Below are 19,460 nucleotides of genomic sequence, written 5' to 3' on the forward strand. Positions count from 1 at the left end.
GACCCGACCCGGCCACCTTTGACGATGGCAAAGGTGCCAAAATGACATTCATGTCATTGCCATTCAATCTCCGTCCTAATTTCTTTCTAAAACAATCAAATTTGGGGTTATGTAAAACACTCAAAGAAGGGTGCGTCAGTTTCACCAATTATGAAGGTAACTCCTCCAACTACTACTACTACCAAAACACTCTCCTCAAACCCAGGAACAAAGCTTATGCATTGGTTGGGGCGTCGAAGTTGGTTTGGAGTTAAATCAAGAACACCCAAAAGCAAGGATTCCAGCGATTCGTGGCCAAATTGAGGTATTTCTCGGCCAAATTACACTTGGCCGCCAGTATAAAGTTTGCTCAACTCCTTGGGATCTTCATTTCTGTAATTTTGAGAAATGTTAGACATAGTTGAGTTTTCCGGCGAGTTGGGACGGCCGACTGCCACCCGCTGCAGCGAGTGCGGCGGCGCACGGCCAGGGAGCCGACATTGTGTTTTGATGCAGATTTCGTTATTATAATTATGCTTCTGAGACCTAACTGCTATGGTTTAAATGTCAATACGATTGTGGTATATGTTGAACTAAATGATATATTCGGGTTTGGTTTGCATTTTTGAAAATGTGAACTACGAATGGCTTGATCCCTATTTGGGGTACGTAAGCAATCTAACGAGACGTTAGATGCAACCATAAAATAAGTGAGATTAAATACTTCAAAAATAAATAATTAGAATGAGATTTGATCTATAAAGGAAGGTGGTGACAAAGTGTGAAAAGAAATAGTGCATTTGACATAGAAATTGTGATTGTGGACCATGGATGGAAACAAGACCTATAAGTAAAGAAACACGATAAGTGGGAGCTAATTAATCGAGTTAAATCTTTTGTTGAACGATTGTGATAAGAGAAGAGAGTTTGGGTTAATAACTTGAGTTTTATCCTTATGCTTTGATAATTAAATGTTGGTTATAAATTTATTGTGAGGGTTTGTGTTTAATTGGGATTAATGGTATGTTAACTAAACAAGAGTTTAGTTCGGGCCTATCACCAATATACTTATTTTCCCGAAATAAAACAAATATTTCGGGGTCGGGGCGTGACAAAATGGTATCAGAGCAAATGATCCTACTCTGTAATGTGCAATGTTCTTGAATTCTTGTTGGTATTAATGATGATATGCATTATGGTTGCATGATTTCACAATCTTTGTGAATAAAGTGGCATGCATGTGACATATATATGTGTGAGATACATATATGATTGGCCTTGCGTTGTGGTGCAATTTCCATGGTGGTTATGGAGTTCTTATAGTAGAAATTATTATTGGCATTGCTATTGCATTATTCTCTAAGTTCTTTGTATAATGAGGAAGTTATGTGGTGTGTGTGTGTGTGTGTGTGTATATATCGTGAATTATCACGAAATGAAGTGACTTGGATTGTTATTATGTTATGCATTATGAAAATGTTGAATGTTAAGATGATTATGAGGTGGTGATAAGTAGATGAAGAATTTGTATTATGCCTGGCACTTAAGAAATTTAATTGGGCAAAAAGGCTTGTGGATATAAGGGTGGATACGTAAATTGGGTAAAAAAAAAAAAAGCCCGTGGATATAAGGGTGGATATGTGAGATTGGGCGAGAAAGGCCCGTGAATGTGAAATGGGGCAAAAAAGGCCCGTGAATGTGAGATTGGGCGAGAAAGGCCTGTGAATGTGGAATTGGGCAAGAAAGGCCCGTGAATGTGAAATTGGGCGGAAAAGGCCCGTAGATGTGGAAAAAAAAAAAAGAGAAGAAGAAGAAGAAGAAGAAGAAAAGAAAAAGAAAGTGTAATGTGTATTGGCCAGCTATATTACAATCTTTTCCAACCTACTAGTCATTAATTGAAATAAAAGAAAATGGTGGTAGAATCATTGTGTTGACAATGATAAGTGTGGCTAGAAATTTAAAATGTTTGGCAATGATAATTGTGGTTGGAAATTTGGTATTCATTAAAGTCATGACAATTTATCAAATGAAAATAAAAAGTATATGTTGTGGTTATGGATGAACATGAATGAAAATATGGAATGAAATTTTGAGTTCATTTAATATAAATGTTTTCCAATGAGTTTTTGTGCTTGATGAGGAAAATTTGACGAGAAAAGTTTAAAATTATAAAAATTGATTGGTTTGGTTTGCCATTAATGAATTATGGCGTGAAATTCTAGTATTTTGTTAACCACGATAGTTATGGCTTGAAAGTTGATATTTGATTGTGCCAATATCGTTTATAGTCATAACTTATGGTATTCGTGTTGCCAAAACTAAGTGGGAAGAGAGATTACCAATAATTACGATGTAAATTTTCAAATAGCGAGAATAGATTTTCGTATGAAAATTCATTAGGTGAGAATGGAATCATAAACTGAGGTTATGATTTGGTTATTATAATTTAAAAAGGTGGAAAGACCATGAAGTTTTCTTCATTTATTATTGGTGGATATGAGTAAAATTATGAAATGAAATTTTGAGTTCGTTTAATATGAACGAATTTTCAATTGTGTGAGACGTGAAATTTTATGAATTATGGAAAGAATTGATGGAGAAAGGGTATAATTATAAGTGTGTTGTTTTGGTTGCCATGGGTCATGAGTGGTCATTGTTGGAAATTGATATTGTGAACAAAACTGATGATGAGCATATATTCTCTTGGCTATGTGACTAGTAAGGATTAATTCCGTTGACCGTTAAGGTCATAAAATGTAAATTTCTCTTCTTTGATTGGCGAAATGTAAATAGTATTCTGAAAGTGCAGCTCACTAATTTATTCGAGTTGTGGTTACATTTTGAAACAATTTAAAAGGGAACAAATTGACAGAAGGGAAAAAAAAGGGGGGGGGGGGGGGTGGTGTTGCCATATGCAAGAGTCATCATTGTTGGATTCGATATCAGGAACTGAACAAATGAAGAACACATGTTCTTATAGTTATGCAATCAATAAGGTTTAGTTGTGTTGGCCAATTGAGTTGTGATACATATAAATTATCTTCTTTGGTTAATAGAATGTGAATGGTGCACCAGAAGTGTGAGTCGCTAAATTTTGGAAGAAAAATCGTAGTAACGGCTGAGTATAGCAAATGATGGTGAATGATTTTACAAATGATTGTGATTATTATATTAGTAATTATTTAGCCAATAATGGGTGGCGGCTTGATGTTTGATGTTTATTTTGCCAATGTGTATGGCCAAAATTTTGGATATTCTGTCCTGCTAGTGAATATGGGTATATGGTGTGAATCATTATGATTTTATTCCATACGAATGGAATGGTGGGATTAGTTCTAAATCCCTTTTCGTTATTCGATGGTTGAAATCTCAGGGACAAGATTTATTTTAACTTAGGGGGGGGTGAATGTAATACCCTGAAAATTTAAATATATGAATTAAATATTCATAATTATGAATACGTAGAGAAAATCGAAAATAAATCGATTTATGGTTATGGAAATAGAAGTGGGAAATTATTACAATTAACGTAATTGTAGTATTGAGCTTTTATTTGATTTTTCAAGAATTTATAATAATTGATGTGAGTTAAGTTTTAAATTAAACTAGTTACGAGGTTTAAAGTTTGGAAAATTAATTATCTAAAATCCGTAGCCCTCTCGAGGTCACAATTTATATTTTTTGAAGTGAGCTCGATCTCATGAACACGTAGGTATAAACCGTTCGTGAAACGGAGTTATAACGAAGAAGTTATTAACGTTTAAAGTTAGGGATATTTTAGTAATTTTATATCATTTTAGAAGGCTCCAGAAAATTGGAGCCAATGTGTTGTGCCACATGTGTGGTTGAGATGGAAAAAAAAAAAGGGGGAATGAAAGGCTATGATGAAAAGAAAAGGTTGGAAAGAAAAGAAGAATTGGAGGGAAAAGAGAGAAAGAGAGAAGCATGGGGAAACCGGGTTTTTCCCCAACCCGTGACCTAACCCGGCCACCTTTTGAATTTCCGGTCACCTTTGACGACGGCAAAGGTGCCAAAATGACACTCATGTTGTTGCCATTCAATCTCCCTCCAAATTTCTTTCTAAAACAGTCAAATTTGGGGTTCAATTTTATGTAAAAGCCTCAAAGGAAGGTGCAGTGGTTTCACCAATTATAAAGGTAACTCCTCCAATTACTACTACCAAAACACTCTCCTCAAACCCAGGAACAAAGCCCATGCATTGGTTGGGGCGTCGGAGTTGGTTTGGAGTCAAATCAAGAACACCCAAAAACAAGGATTCCGGCGGTTCGTGGCCAAATTGAACTTGGCCGCCGGTATAAAGTTTGCTCAACTCCTTGAGATCTGGGACAGCCGACCGCCACCCACAGCAGCCGACCGCAAATAGTTGAGTTTTCCGGCGAGCTGGGACAGCCGACCGCCACCCACAGCGGCAGGTGTGACGGCGCACAGCCAGGGAGCTGAGATTGTGTTTTGATGCGAATTTTGTTATTATAATTATGCTTTTGAGACCTAACTGTTGTGGTTTAAATGTCAATACGATTATGGTATATGTTGGACTAAATGAATATATTCGGGTTTGGTTTGCATTTTTGAAAATGTCTACGAATAGCTTGATCCCTATTTAGGGTACGTAGGCAGTCTAACGAGACGTTAGATGCAGCCATAAAATAAGTGAGATTAAATACTTCGAGAATAAAAAATTAGAATGAGATTTGATCTATAAAGGAAGGTGGTGACAAAATGTGAAAAGAAATAGTGCATTTGATATAGAAATTGTGGTTGTGGACCATGGATGGAAACAAGACCTATAAGTAAAGAAACACGATAAGTGAGAGCTAATTAATCGAGGTAAATCTTTTGTTGAACGATTGTGCTAAAAGAAGAGAGTTTGGGTTAATAACTTGAGTTTTATTCTTATGCTTTGATAATTAAATGTTGGTTATAAATTTATTATGAGGGTTCATGAAATTAAAGTGTTTAATTGGGATTAATGGTATGTTAACTAAACAAGAGTTTAGTTTGGGCCTATCACCAATATACTTATTTTCCAAAATAAAACAAATATTTCGGGGTCGGGGTGTGACATATCCCATCTAAATAGTATGTGTGTGTGTATATATAATTATATATATTAAAATATGTTATGCGAGGCTTAACTTCACGCCTCAAGGCTTTCGCTTAGGTGAAGCTATCCATGAAACACCTCACCTACGCTTTTGATGTGAAATATTCTAGCACTCAAATTAAAACCCTATGATTGTAGTATATGAAAGTAGAGATCGTTTTAGGCCGGGGATTAGAAGGGATGCTAATCTACTCTAAACTAACTTAAAAACACAAAACTAAACTTAAAAACACGTAACTAGACTTATATTACTCAAAACAAACTAAAAAGACTCAAAACAACACAAAACATTCAAATAGACTCAAACTAGACTCTAAAGGGTGATTTGGACGAATTCTAACTTAACTTTGACTCAAGACACTTTAAAACATAAATTTGGACATATTCTAACTCAAAGGCACAACCAGGTAAAGGGGGATTGGATTTTGGATGAAATTAAGGTAAAAACAAGTAGATTGTAAAGACTCTAAACAACTTGGACGAAATTGGGTGAAATATGGGTGAATGGCTAGCTAGAGGGTTCATCTCCACACATGACAAATATGCATACAAAACGGTTTCCAGTTATTATTTCTTTAAACCATAAATGACAATACTCCAAGTTAATTGCATCACACAACCAACCATCAGATTTTCCTTATTTCATTGAATTGAATAAATACACATTACAACCAAATTATCTTTCTCAAGTTCCCTATATGAAACGCATGATAGAGATACATATCAAAAGTCATTAAGTTCTATGAAAATCATAAGCATTGACAAGGCATTCATCACTATGAAACACATGAGACTCCTGCCAAGGATTCACTTAACACAATCATGACTAGTGACTTCCACTACTTATGAATATAAGTTCATAACGATTAGGTGAAACTCCCTTATATTCTAGCATCAAATTCATCCATGCAAACTAAGTAGGCCTCCTTAATCAACATACAAGAATAAGTTATCAATCAAGCAGTTAAGCAAATTGCATTCACGATTTATGAAACAATAATAGGATGAAATCAATTCATATCAAATATATGTTCATGGCTTTGAATTTACCTCTAACTAAAACGAATTTAGTTCATCATGTTCGCAAAACAAAGATAATTAAATTTAAACATTGAAAACAAAGAATAGAATACACCTAGAAATGCTCCAACAATCCAACGTTTTGAATGGCAAGCACGACTCCATATGTGGTAAATGGTGTGGTGTGAAATTGTGGTAGAGGGTGGTGGTTTATGAGTGTTGCGGCATCATGTATTTATAGGGTGAAGGGAAGGCATGAAATTGGGCTGAAAAGGAGAGGAATTAGGACTCCAAATCACCAAAGAACAAGGACACTTTCAATCCGATTCCAAGGAGGACAAGGAATGGTCCTTGTGGCAGATTCCAAGCTCAAAACTGCTCCAAAATGCTCCAAATTGCAGTTTCTTGCCAACTTTGTCATTAGAACCTAAAAACACACGAAAATAATTTAAAACACTATAATAAGTAGTAATTAGCTAACTAAATGGAAGGAAACAACATAACTGAGTAGCATAAATATGCTCATATCAGCTTTCGCCTTTTAATACATTGACTAGGATTTATGCAATCACAATTCACACATGTATTGCAATTCCAAGTACTACATGCATATAAGGTAAATTGCCAATTTAGGTATTGAATTATCACTTGAGTGAAAATTAGGTCCCTAAGCTATTTTTTTTTCAGAAAAATTAGTCATTGAATTATAAAAATCTTCCAATTACAACGCTAATATTAATTTCGAAGCTCCCATATTCAATTTTCCGTCAAGTTAAGTAACGTTACTTGCATGTAATACACATTGGAGCGTAGATTGGTAATTTTTCACAAAGAAATAGTGTATGGAGTTAACTTTAAAGGCCAAATTCGACGTTAGATTCACAACTTAAATGAAATGTTAAAGGCTTATTGGCGAGAAAAGATCAGTATTACACTTTAAAGTGTGTCAAGTGACTTAAGTTTAAGAAAAATTGGATAAAATAACTTTGAATATAATAATAGAGATGAAATTAGCAATTTTAATGAATTTAGGGATTTATTTTACTTAAAAAAATAATTTAAAACCTATTTTTATTGAGCTAATAGTTCAGTAGCTTAAATCGGCACTTCACCAAAAAATTATTCAATTCACTAACAATAATTAGAGATTAGAGAGAGGGGCAGCAGCAACGAAAGTACATATCCTGGCTCTCTCCCTCTTCCCGTCCTTTCCGTTCTCTGCTTTCTCCCCTTACTATGTCCTCCGTCCTTCTCTTATCCCTGTTCGAACAACCGCGCGACTGTTACTTCTTGTATCAGCTAACTGACTCCGGAACAGCAGCTCCTGTCGCAAGATTTTCGTTTGAAGGCCGGCCAGAACAACAATTTGTAAGTTAACACAAATTATTGCACTAATTAGCATGAGCGGATTCGTCCACTCTGATCCCGAGGTGTGAATTCGGATGCAAAAACAGCGTGCATTATGGTAAAATTGGTTGCAAATTCGTTTGCTTTAAAGCGGTGCATATCAACCTCTCCTCATCTCTCTGGGAGAATTAATCAAACAGGTAATCTGCATTGTCTATGCTTCCATTTCAGCTTAATTATTTGCAAAACATTTACTTCCCCTTCAAATTTCTGCAACTGGGTTTTCTCTCTTTTTTGTGTTTTTGATTTAGGGTTGATAAGATTATGCTATATATGTGAACAACTTGTATTGCTACATACATACATACATGTGTGTGTGTGTAGTCATATATATCTATTAGCAACTGGGTTTTGATTGAATATACTTAGTGAATGTTGTGTGATTACTTGTTTCTGTGTTGTGATTAAGCAGAAGGTGAGATAGTCAAAATGTTCCAGTTGCCTAGAGCAGCATCTGGGGAAGAGCGAAACTTTCCCATGAGTAGAAACATGTCAAAGAAGGACCCTTCAGTTAGGATGTTGGATGAGAGATTCACAAAGATTTTAAAAATTTTCAAGTGGGGACCTGATGCAGAAAAGGCACTGGAAGTTCTGAAGCTGAGAGTCGATCACCGATTGGTTGTTGCAGTTCTCAAGATTGATGTAGATGTCAATGTTAAGGTTCAGTTTTTCAAGTGGGCTGGGAAGAGAAGGAATTTCCAACACGATTCAACCACGTACATGGCATTGATCCGCTGCTTGGACGAGGCTGGTGCGTTTGGTGAAATGTGGAGAACAATCCAAGAAATGGCTCGGAGTGCACGCATTATTGAGCCAGCTGAGTTATCTGAAATCATAAGAGTCTTGGGCAGGGCTAAGATGGTGAACAAGGCATTATCTGTGTTTTACCAGGTCAAAGGCCACAAGTGCAAACCAACTGCAAATACTTACAACTCCATGATCTTAATGCTGATGCAAGAAGGGCATAATGACAAGGTCCATGAGCTCTACAATGAGATGTGTAACGAGGATAACTGTTTCCCAGACACAGTTACATACAGTGCGCTGATATCCGCATTTGGGAAATTGGGTCGTGATGATTCTGCCATTAGGTTGTTTGATGAGATGAAGGATAATGGTTTACATCCAACTGCAAAGATATACACTACCTTATTGGCAATTTTTTTCAAGTTAAACAAAGTTGAGCAAGCCTTAAGCCTAGCACAGGAGATGAAAAAGAAGGGGTGCCCGCCTACTGTTTTCACTTACACTGAATTGATAAAGGGGCTTGGCAGAGCGGGGAGAGTAGACGATGCTTATGCTATATACAAAAACCTTCTGAGGGAGGGTTGTAAGCCTGATGTTGTGCTCATGAACAATTTGATAAACATCTTGGGAAAGGAAGGTCGTATAGAAGATGCTATTAAGATTTTCAACGAGATGTCATCTTTGCATTGCACACCTAATGTGGTGACTTATAACACTGTAATCAAAGCGTTATTTGAATCCAGAGCTCCAGCTTCTGAGGCAGCTTCATGGTTTGAGAAGATGAAGGTTAATGGCATTGTTCCCAGTTCATTTACCTATTCAATTCTTATTGATGGTTTTTGCAAAACAAATAGAGTAGAGAAAGCTTTGTTGCTTCTCGAAGAGATGGATGAGAAGGGTTTTCCTCCTTGTCCAGCTGCCTATTGCAGCCTGATCAACAGTCTTGGAAAAGCAAAGCGGTACGAAGCTGCAAATGAGTTATTCCAAGAATTGAAAGAAAATTGTGGTCGTTCAAGTGCTAGGGTATATGCTGTGATGATTAAACATTTTGGGAAATGTGGGCGTCTCGATGATGCTGTGGATCTTTTTAACGAGATGAAGAAACTCGGATGCAGTCCAGATGTGTATGCTTATAACGCGCTCATGTCAGGGATGGTGAGGGCTGATATGATAGATGAAGCACATTCCTTGCTTAAAGTCATGGAAGAAAACGGCTGCATTCCTGACCTAAACTCACATAACATTATTTTGAATGGCTTGGCTAGGACGGGTGGCCCAAATCGGGCTTTGGAAATGTTTTCCAAAATGAAGCATTCTAAGATTGAACCAGATGCGGTTACTTATAACACTATTCTTGGTTGTCTAAGCCGAGCTGGTTTGCTTGAAGAGGCTGCAAAGCTGATGAAAGAGATGGATTCAAAAGGTTTTGAATATGATCTCATTACTTACTCGTCAATTCTTGAGGCAGTCGGCAAGGTTGATGACATTCATAAGTCTTCCTCGGGGGGATCTGGTGTGACGTAGTTTCTCTTCTTTTACTAGTAAAATTGATTTTATAATTTAGCGTCAAGGCTCTTGCACTCTACCTACGCACGGTTTTAATGATTGTTTTGGATTTAAGATGGTTGGAGACTTGCTTATAAGAAAAAACATAAAATAAAAAGATGTACTTGTGAAAGGATGCTTTATCAGCTATTCGTATGATTGATTGCTTTTCGTAATTGCATTTGAGCTCATTATTTCATGGTAATCAAATTTTAATCGTTGCTGTTGTATCCCTGCTACTGTGTAATTAACTCACTCATGAAGTGACTAATTCTTCTGCAGGTCATACACCCTATTAAGTGCCAGCTGAACAGCATCACATCCTACAAATTTCTAGTATCGTCGAGGTTGGAACTTGGCTGAAAACGAAAGGAAAAGAAACACGAAATTATAAAGGTGATGCATTGTAGAACTTGCTACTAAACCGAAACTGATAAAGACGGTCCCGGAAGTGATAGAAAACCCCATTCGAATGCTGACTTTGTAAATACGATTAGAACGAGGGTTGCGGTTTGGCTTCGTAGTCTCTGCACAGCCTCACCGAACTTATCCAGGGGCTGGACAAATTCAGTGCTGAAATGCGGTAGCCTTCTAATTGTAGTATATAAAAGGATGTTATAATCTAATGTTCATTTCGCCACCTATTTTTGTAAGGAATAATTCATTCTGATACGTTTTTGATAACTCTGTTTCTTATAACCATACATATCCGCCACCTCATTACTGCTGAACAGGGTAGCGATTTTGACGCTCCTCGTCAAGCCATCTTACATCATAATTTATCGTCTTTGAGATATCTACACTCCTGAAAACAAACATTTGAAAGTGAATTGTTTTGTGTGTCGTTACCAAGGTTCTAAAAAATGTTAAGCGCTATGGCCTAGGCAAATGCTGGCAGGGGGAATCAATATAGAAAATAAACTATCAGAGTATATATAATGGAGCATTATGGCCTAGGCAAATTGTTAATCTTGCCTCTAAATTGAAAAAATAACTTCCAGCCCAAGAAATTTGCCCCGTCAGATTGATGCCTAGACATCTTGCGAGGCCAAACTAGCTCCAGCTCAAGCCTTGAGCGGCGTGAAACCCATATATTAGGCCTCCCTACTTAGCCGATGATGTATACAAGAGGGGAAGAAAACCCTTATTCTATAAAAGAGATCCTTCACCCTCACTTTAAAAGGATGACAAGAACGGAAAACCCTAGCCTCTCTAGCCTCTATTTACAATGTCACCAGCATCTACATAGTGAAACAGACATCTGTGTAAAAGTAACTCCAACTTAGGATGAACCATGATATGTCGTCGTGTTCTTGTGCGAATGAGTGATTTACGATCGGATTTATGCTGATTTTGTGCATCAACAACATTCTTAATCTCTAACCCTTCACCATTAGAACCAAAAAAAGTATTGATAGGCAATATCATCATTTGGAGGGGCTAAATTTTGCCTCTGGCTCCAGCCCTTCCCCAACACATTAGATATGCTCTTAATATGGAACAAAAGGGAAGATCTCTAGAGGCAACACAGTAGTAATTCGAAATTTCTAATTTCTAATACCATATCTGATATAAAATCAACAACTTATTTCCAAAAAGAAATAGAAAGGGGTTAAAGTCTCCCCCAATTGTTACAACAACAGCTAATAGTTATCATAACCAATTAATATTACAGATAGATACCGATATCACCCGCTCGCATTTTCGGCAGAGTTATCATTCTCCTCGTCATCGCCATGCTGTATTTTCGCTATCTCAGCCTGCGCTCTCTCCATAATCTGCCTCTTCTGCAGTTCCAAGTCCCTGTGGAAATCCATCCTCATCTTCTCTAGTTCTGCCATCTGCTTCCTTTTACTATTTTCAATCTTCTCATATATGTCACTGAATTTTTGAATGGAATCAGCAAGCAATCTAAAGGAACCCCGATCATCATTCTCCCTTCCGTACCTTCTCTTCTTGGGTGGTAGCCCATCCGAATCATCATCCCCTCCCTCAGCTGATTCTGAATTCCCTGGACTATCCCGCATCTCATCCAACCCATTTGCTCGGTTCAAATAAACTTTAGGGTTCATGAAAACATACTCCCCTGAGTCCAAGCCACAAGACAGGCCAGCTTGCTGTTGTAGCGATGACATCAACATATCCATCTTTGCGAAGTAAACCCACTTGCTCGTGGCACCACCAGTCTCTGCGAACTTGGCCCTCTCCTTTTTGTACTTTTTCTTTAAGGTATCCAACCGATTGCGGCACTGTGTGTCTGTCCTTTCAATTTTTGACACCTCTGATACTTTCTCTGCAACCTCTTGCCACTCCTCAGAGCGAAGACTCTTTTTTCCACGTTGAAGAAACCGATCACCCCAAGCATCTAGTAACACAAAAGTTTCATGTTCAGTCCAATCTGTAAGCGCATTCCGGCCACCAATTGATTGTTTTGGAGCAGAGGGTGCAGCAGCAGCAGCAGGAGGAGCCGGCAAACGAGGAGCAAATTCATAACTTGAAATCAAACTCTTCAACTTACGCTTCTTAGGGTGCGTTTTCAAATCATCATCATCCAGCCTTCTAACCATCATCTTATTATCCTCTTCATCATCCTCATCATCTTCATCATCACTATCATCCTCGTGATCATCATCCCCAACACCTTTGTGAACAGAAGGAAAACCATTTCGACCATTGTTATCTTCTTCTTCCTCACCCAACTCTTCATCGTCATCAGTCTCATCTTCTTCATCATCATCAGCATAGTCATTACGGACTGGCCTAGGATATGGACCACCACCACGAGCAGGAAGCTTGGGACGTTGTGAAGAACCATAACCCTGCTGGTGATTCCCACCGTACAGGTTAGGAGGATACCTCGCATCATCTTCGGTGTCATCCATTCCCGCACAAACTCAAGATCAACAAACCACAACGAAGAAGATAATCCTGCAAGACCCTAGTTCAAAACCACCGGTTTCTCCGTTGCAAGATTAAACTCCATCCACACCCGTTATTCTTTTTCCCCTCTGGTTTCTTAATCCAACCAACAACTTCTTCTCCTTCATAGGACTAAACTACCTCCAAATCATCATTTCGTTTCGAAAAAAAAAAAACACGAAAACAGCAAACCCCACATCAAAATCTTCCTCAAAACAACCTATTTTCCAATGAAAATCACAATCAGATAATATAACACACTTAGGTCAACAGAATTGGTAAGTAAACCTAAACCCCATCAGCCCTTCAGTTAAAAGTTACCAAATTTATCTTCGTGAACGCATGAATCCAAAAACAAAAAACAAACCCACGATTCAATTTTAAAAATTTCTTGAGCTATCTTGAGCTGAATTCAAATTCCAGGAGTTTCAAAAACAAGAAATGAACGAAACCCTTAGCTCTTACCTCAAAAATCGAAACGTTGCCACAAAATTTGTTGGGTCGAAAGCCAAATTGAAGCTTCCGAAAGAGGTTTAACTCGACATCTGCTCAGAATTTGCAATCAATTGTGTCTCGCATCAGGAAACTGAGATGGGAAGAAGAGAGAGAGATAGAGAGAGGATAAAAGAAGAGGGTCCCTGCATCTGAACGCTGCACGCCTGCTGCCTGGTACGTTATTTTTTCTTCGGTGCAGATGCGTTATTGTTGTTATTCAGGTGGGCTGGACCCTCCGGGTTTGGGCTTCTTTTCCTTCTTACTGAATTTTCGATTTTGACTCATTTGTGATCTGAAAATTTACAAACCAAATAATGTGTTACTAATAGAAAAAAGAGCTTTCAAGTTATTTAATTTACAAAATTTTGTCTATCAATTTAGTTTTCCTAGCATCACATTTTTTTAGTAGTGTGAGATTGGCAACAGATTGGGTTTAACTTTTGTGACATGTTTATGTAGATGTTAGTGCGGCTTTTATTTGTATTAAATTTGCTATTCGGGTTAGTGTTTTTTGTTCGAGTCTCGTGATGAAGTTGGTGCGGTCTATTTTAATGTAATTGACAGATTCATTTTTGTTGCCATTTTTCGTATATTATTTGTTATAGCAGTTACTAACTCTGTAGTTCCTCTCCGAAGCTTGCATTACTTGTATTCAAAGAGTATTACCTTACTAGTTGTGTTGATAGTTTTGTTCACAAAATCTTTCACGTGGCAGATTATGAAGTTATGAAGTTACTAATGGAAAACTCCCAAAATCATTCAAATTGCAAAATATTCTATAATGATATACCTTATGAAAAGAAAATAAAAAAATCCTCTTGATCGGTCGAAAAATGAGTTACTGAGAAAATTAGGTTAAGTGTTCGAGTCCCTTCCTAACACATCCCGACCCGAATGTCCACTAGGACTTTGAATCGAGCTAGTGCTGGCCAATACCTAGAAGGTGATGAAGCCATAAAGTGTAGTGATGTGGAATTGTGAGTAAATTTAAACCTAAAAGTGCCTAAATATAAGAGTGCGCTATGAGCGGGAATGAACTAATTTCATGCGTGATGTTAGAGTATAAGTAAAGTACAGTAAGATAGGATAAGGATTATACCCTCAAAGGTAGCCGCCTATACTGAGATTTGCCTAGAATCCTCGTCAATACAAAAGTTTAACAGCTAAAACCTGAAAGGGCGAACAAATGAGGGTGAGTGGGCCTAAAAATAAAGTTTTAATAAAAACCTTTGAAAATGTTGTAACCCCTCGCCATAAAACATGTATAGTTTTCAAAATATACATACTATGTATAGTATGAAAATACTTACCGTAACCTGCAAAACATAAATAAGGCATGATATCCTAAAATCACAAAATCTCAACAGTAATATAAGTAAAATTAAGTGCTCAACAACCTATGCTAGCACACCAGTCGGAGTCGCCTAATGCGACCTGTACGACTGACCTAGTACTCATCAATCTATGCTAGCACACGAGTCAGAGTCGCCTAATGCGACCCAAAAGTCAACCATCAGTCAAAGATTGACGGTAGGGTACACAACCCTACGTAACTCAATCCGAATGATCCAAACCTCGGATTTCTGATATGTAACTTCTAAAGATCCACATTATACTTATAGAACAACATCATAAAGTTTCGGAACGATCCAACGATCGGATCTTCGCCAATTGCTAAGATTAAGTGGCAGCCTAGATTTACAAACTTAAAAAACCCATCTGGGAAGATCCTTACGTCAGATTCCAGATCCGTCAATTCCTAATATCCTTTAATATATATACTATTACGTATTAAATTTTGATGATGATCCAATGATCGGATCGTCGAATCATACAATAGCCAAGTAACGACCCTTAACAGAAATATAACCAAACAACGAAATTGCGTCAATTAGATGTCTAATATGGAATCGGGGAACAAATTTTAGCCTAGGGAGGTTAAGTGGTGTCTCTGTCCACGCATCGTCGCATGTGATGGCCAGCCGCCCCAACTCGCCAGAAAAATCAATTATTTCCAAAAATTACCAAATTTCACAGAAAATAAGATCTCAATGAGTAGAGCAAGTTTTATACCTGTGGCCAAGTCCAATTTGGCCGAGAAAAGCTCCAATTTGTCTCAAACCCTCCGAAAACCCTAGAAATTGGTGGCTTCGATCAATCACCTTCGGTGCTTTGCCACCCCCAAACTTGATTGGCCTTTGTTCTTGACCTCTTGAAGAGCGTTTTGGTGGTGATAATTGAAGGAAAACGTTTCACAGTTAGAGGATCAACACCTAGACACCCTTGGATCTATTGGTGTTCCATCGCACAATCGAGCTCCAAATCTCATCGGGTTTGGTTGGAAATTGAAGGGAAAGTGGTGGGGAAATGATTTGGCAATGGTGAGGAGCTTTTATTTTCTCAAAAAACGTTGTGAGGGCATCGGAAATGGGTGCCTCCCGAATCAGGTCAAGTGAAAGAAATAGTTCAAGGGGATAGGTTTTTGATTGGGTGCCCCTCCTCTCTCTCCTTTCCCCTCCTTCCTCCTGCTTCTCATTGATCAATCTTCTTCTCTTCTCCCCCGATTGGGCAGCTCTACCCCCTCCTTCCTCCTCTGTTTCTCTTCCTCTCTCATTTGTTCTTCCTTTTCCCCTCATTTCTAACCAAATAATCTTAAAATAATAATATAATAGTTAGGAAAAATATATAAAATAATAAATAGTAATCTTTACAAAAGTACTTTTCAGATTTGTAGTTCTGTAAAACCCCTATCGTAACTCCGGTTTCTATTCAGATTACACTTACACTTTCGTATCATCAAGAATACGGTAAAATAAAAGCTTGTACATGTCACGAAATGACGGTCAACTAAAGTCAACTATCTCGCTTCTAGGGTAGTTTCGTCCTTTCACTCTTCCAAAATTAATAAAATCGTAAAAATAGGGACGAGTTATCACACGTCCATTATAACAGAAAAAAAAAATAAACAAGGAATATCCTTTGAAAAATCTTTACATGCCTCTTGAAGACAACGGGGAAATGAGTGAACCAAAATTAATAGGAGCATGTACTTTAATTGGATCTACTATCACTAGTCATCCAAAGAATCAAAGTCACACAAACACATTTTGTCACATCTCAGATCGGCTCCGTTGTAGCACGATATTGTCCGTTTTGGGCCCCGGCCACGCCCTCACGGTTTTGTTTCTAGGAACTCACACGAACTTCCTAGTGGGTCACCCATCTTGGGAATGCTCTCGCCCGAACTTGCTTAACTTCAGAGTTTTGATAGAATCCAAAGTCAGTGAGTCCCCAAAAGGTCTCGTGCTATATGGAGGTGGACATGTATATATAAGGCACATCACCCCCTATGTTGGTGGATGTGGGACGTTATGACGGCCAACATGCTTCAACCTTCCTAGGTCGGGGTGTCTCACATTTAGTTGATAAAAATACCACTAAACAATAGCATTATGTGTCTTGTCCTTGTAGATAAAATAATTTAGAAATATAAAGGAAGAAGGCTAAAAATGTGAAGTTTTCATAATATCAAAATTGTTCTTCCCTATTAGGATTACCAAAAAAAAAAAAAAAAAAAAAAAAAAACTGTATAAGGTAGTTAATAAGTAAATTAATTTTCACACTATATTTTAATCAAGAACAATAATATCTAAAATGTTGTAAACTTCGTATTAAAGTGTGATTGTGTAAATCCTAGATTAGATTTGATTCTAGTTACCCTTTCTTATTATGACTTGTATTCCTTGAGGATGAAGGATTTCTTCTTTCCCTTATTACTATAAATAAAGGCACTATGTAGGAGGGATAACACACACATTCCCCTACATTCCTACAAACACATTCTCTCTACAATTTCTCTCCCTCTGCCGCCGGCCCTCTTTTTCTCTATCAGATAAAATAGACCATAACACATTATCAACACGCTCCTACAGTTGCGCTTAGGAATCTGGCGATGAAGCTTTCTACATCAAACCAGTTCATCTATATCATCATGCAATCAGGTTCTTCCAAAACAACAATTTTTATCTCGATATTTTTGCAACCCTGATAGCATCAACATTCACCATAAATTGTGTATAACCTAACTTTAGCACAACACATTGGCTACATAAATTGTGTATGCATTATATTCATAATTGTTGAATTATGGGAATTTGATATTGTCATGAATTGCATCAAAGAATTGCTCATGCATTAACTTATATAATATGCATTGAATTGAATTGAAAAAGAAAGAAAAAAAATTGCAAACTGCTAGGGTTCTTCGAACTCATGACCTGAACTGTGCAAGCCGCTAGCAGCCTACGTCAGCCTGGTGAGCCTATCCTAGCAAGGAAACCCAAACTGCAAGCCCAGAACCGAAACGGTGCATTTAAGGCACCATCGTCCCAACCTTCAGCCTGAAGCCCAGGTACTCCCCATTGATTTTTCCAATGAAACACAACTGGCAATCGTGTAATTTGGACGAAACTCATCGTTTTTACCAACGATTTTTTTTCAAAATTCCAAAAGAATTTCATGAGTTTTTATTCGAATTTGATCGAATTCCTTCAGTTTTTCCACCCCCCCCCCAATGTTGAGATTACACCTCCGTTGACAAAATGATTCTCCGATGAACCATGGCTTGCACCGACCATAGAAATACCGTTTGAAGCAAAGCCGTCAACTAGTTTCTACAGATCCCTACACCCAGCACCGTTGGGGTGGCCTGAAGATCACACCTGAGCCCTAACAGGCCTCAGTTTCCATTCGGTCTATTCGCACAACATCCTTATTATTTGGGTCTGCTTGTGCCGAGAGTTTCGATTCACATCACTAGCCCTTTGGGCTTTGGTGATAACCCGACCTGAAAACCAGTTGAGCCTATCTGGGCTTCTGTCGTCTCTCCCATGCGCCGCATCACATAGGATCCCAGCTTCTGCTGGTATATGTATGCATGACGCACTAGATTTCAACTTCGCTGGAGTATCCATGTTCTCGTGTCTGCATCACAGATGATCCATGCCCTTCACGGGCCCTTATTTTGGGCTTGTGCATGCAGCCCACTTACTTTGTGATGTTGGTCCAGCATGCATGCTCGGCCCGAGACTAAACTAGCTCAACATTTGGGCTTAAGATGGGATGCACAACACCTATTTGATTAGCCCATCCGTAGGCTTTGACCTTATTTTGGGTCCTGAGTTTAATTGCCTAATTATTTTAGGCCCAATGAGTTATATATTTTTTCACCACTTTAAATTTGGCCCGAAGTAAAAATATGCCTTGTTTGAAAACCTGAAGTTTTCCTTAAAAACATCACCCATGAAAACTCGAAGTTTTTTTCATGCAAATTTAAACCAATACATGTTTATTAGAACCTGAATGTTCTACTCCTATGTGAATGGATTGATTTTTCTCCATTACACTAACCACATCTTGTCTATCTATTTTGTGATATGAACATGTCGAACTTGAACAAAATCAACTTCACCTTTTTTGAGGTCTCTAGAATGAACTACCTCAAGTGGGTCTAAGATGTGAAGCTCCACCTCACTGCAAAGAACTTGCGTCCCAGCATTGAAGATGAGACAACAGACAACCCGATTGGCGAAACTGAGAAAGTCATTGCTATGATCTTTAACCGAAGACATATTCATGACGCCCTGCAAACCGAGTACGTTGCTGTGGGCAAGTACTATGGGTCACTTTGGCTGATCGTTTTGATCACCAAAAGGACATCTTCTTGCCTGAAGCAAGACATGACTGGCAATATTTACGCTTGCAAGACTTTAAGTCTGTGAATGAATATAATTCTGAAGTTTGTTGAATCCGATCACTTCTCAAGTTTTGTAATGAGACTTTGCCCGAAGATAATTTCCTGGAGAAGACTTATTCGACTTTCTCTGCTACTAATATTGTCCTGCATCAACAATATAGAGCTCAGAAGTTCACTAAGTTTTCAGATTTGATGTCTATTTTACTTTTCGCTAAAAAGGAGAATCAGTTGTTGATGAAAAATCATCAAGCTCAACCTACTGGGGCGACTGCTGTGCCTGAAGCACACTATAGCACGAACCAACTGCCCAAAACGCCAAAAGAGGTGTGGTAGAGGTAGCTAGAAGCCACCCAGTCAAGGTCAACAGAGCCAAGGCTTATCTAAGGGAGGAAACAAAGCCCATAAGCTCCATAACCTCACTCCTAAGGCCCCAAACTTCAAGAATGAGGCAAAGCACCTGAAACCATG

The 19,460-nt window shown here is 38.1% G+C and overlaps 2 protein-coding genes across 4 annotated transcripts; one reads left to right on the forward strand and one right to left on the reverse strand.

Moving 5' to 3' along the window:
* The first annotated feature begins 7,251 nt into the window (after positions 1–7,251).
* Positions 7,252–10,543, forward strand: LOC125477140 (pentatricopeptide repeat-containing protein At3g16010). The gene is made up of 3 exons (XM_048584076.1): positions 7,252–7,671; positions 7,944–9,791; positions 10,106–10,543. The coding sequence occupies exons 1-3, from the start codon at positions 7,587–7,589 to the stop codon at positions 10,120–10,122; spliced, it is 1,950 nt and encodes a 649-aa protein (XP_048440033.1). The 5' UTR covers positions 7,252–7,586; the 3' UTR covers positions 10,123–10,543.
* Positions 10,544–11,357: 814 nt separating this feature from the next.
* On the reverse strand, positions 11,358–13,421 carry LOC103948843 (trihelix transcription factor ASIL2-like). Of its 3 annotated transcripts, none has more exons than XM_048584048.1 (2): positions 13,208–13,421; positions 11,358–12,874 (listed from the first exon to the last, which is right to left on the reverse strand). In XM_048584048.1, exon 2 carries the CDS (start codon positions 12,703–12,705, stop codon positions 11,512–11,514), a length of 1,194 nt encoding a protein of 397 aa, XP_048440005.1. In that variant the 5' UTR covers positions 12,706–12,874; positions 13,208–13,421; the 3' UTR covers positions 11,358–11,511. The 3 variants fall into 3 exon arrangements, with proteins under 3 accessions (XP_048440005.1, XP_048440004.1, XP_048440003.1); XM_048584047.1 differs by having other exon boundaries at positions 11,358–12,883; XM_048584046.1 differs by having other exon boundaries at positions 11,358–12,962.
* Between the last annotated feature and the right edge of the window lie 6,039 nt (positions 13,422–19,460).

The sequence above is a fragment of a genome, unplaced genomic scaffold (genome assembly GCF_019419815.1).
Source record: "Pyrus x bretschneideri cultivar Hongxiangsu unplaced genomic scaffold, Pyrus_bretschneideri_v1 Contig20, whole genome shotgun sequence".
NCBI lineage: Eukaryota > Viridiplantae > Streptophyta > Magnoliopsida > Rosales > Rosaceae > Pyrus > Pyrus x bretschneideri.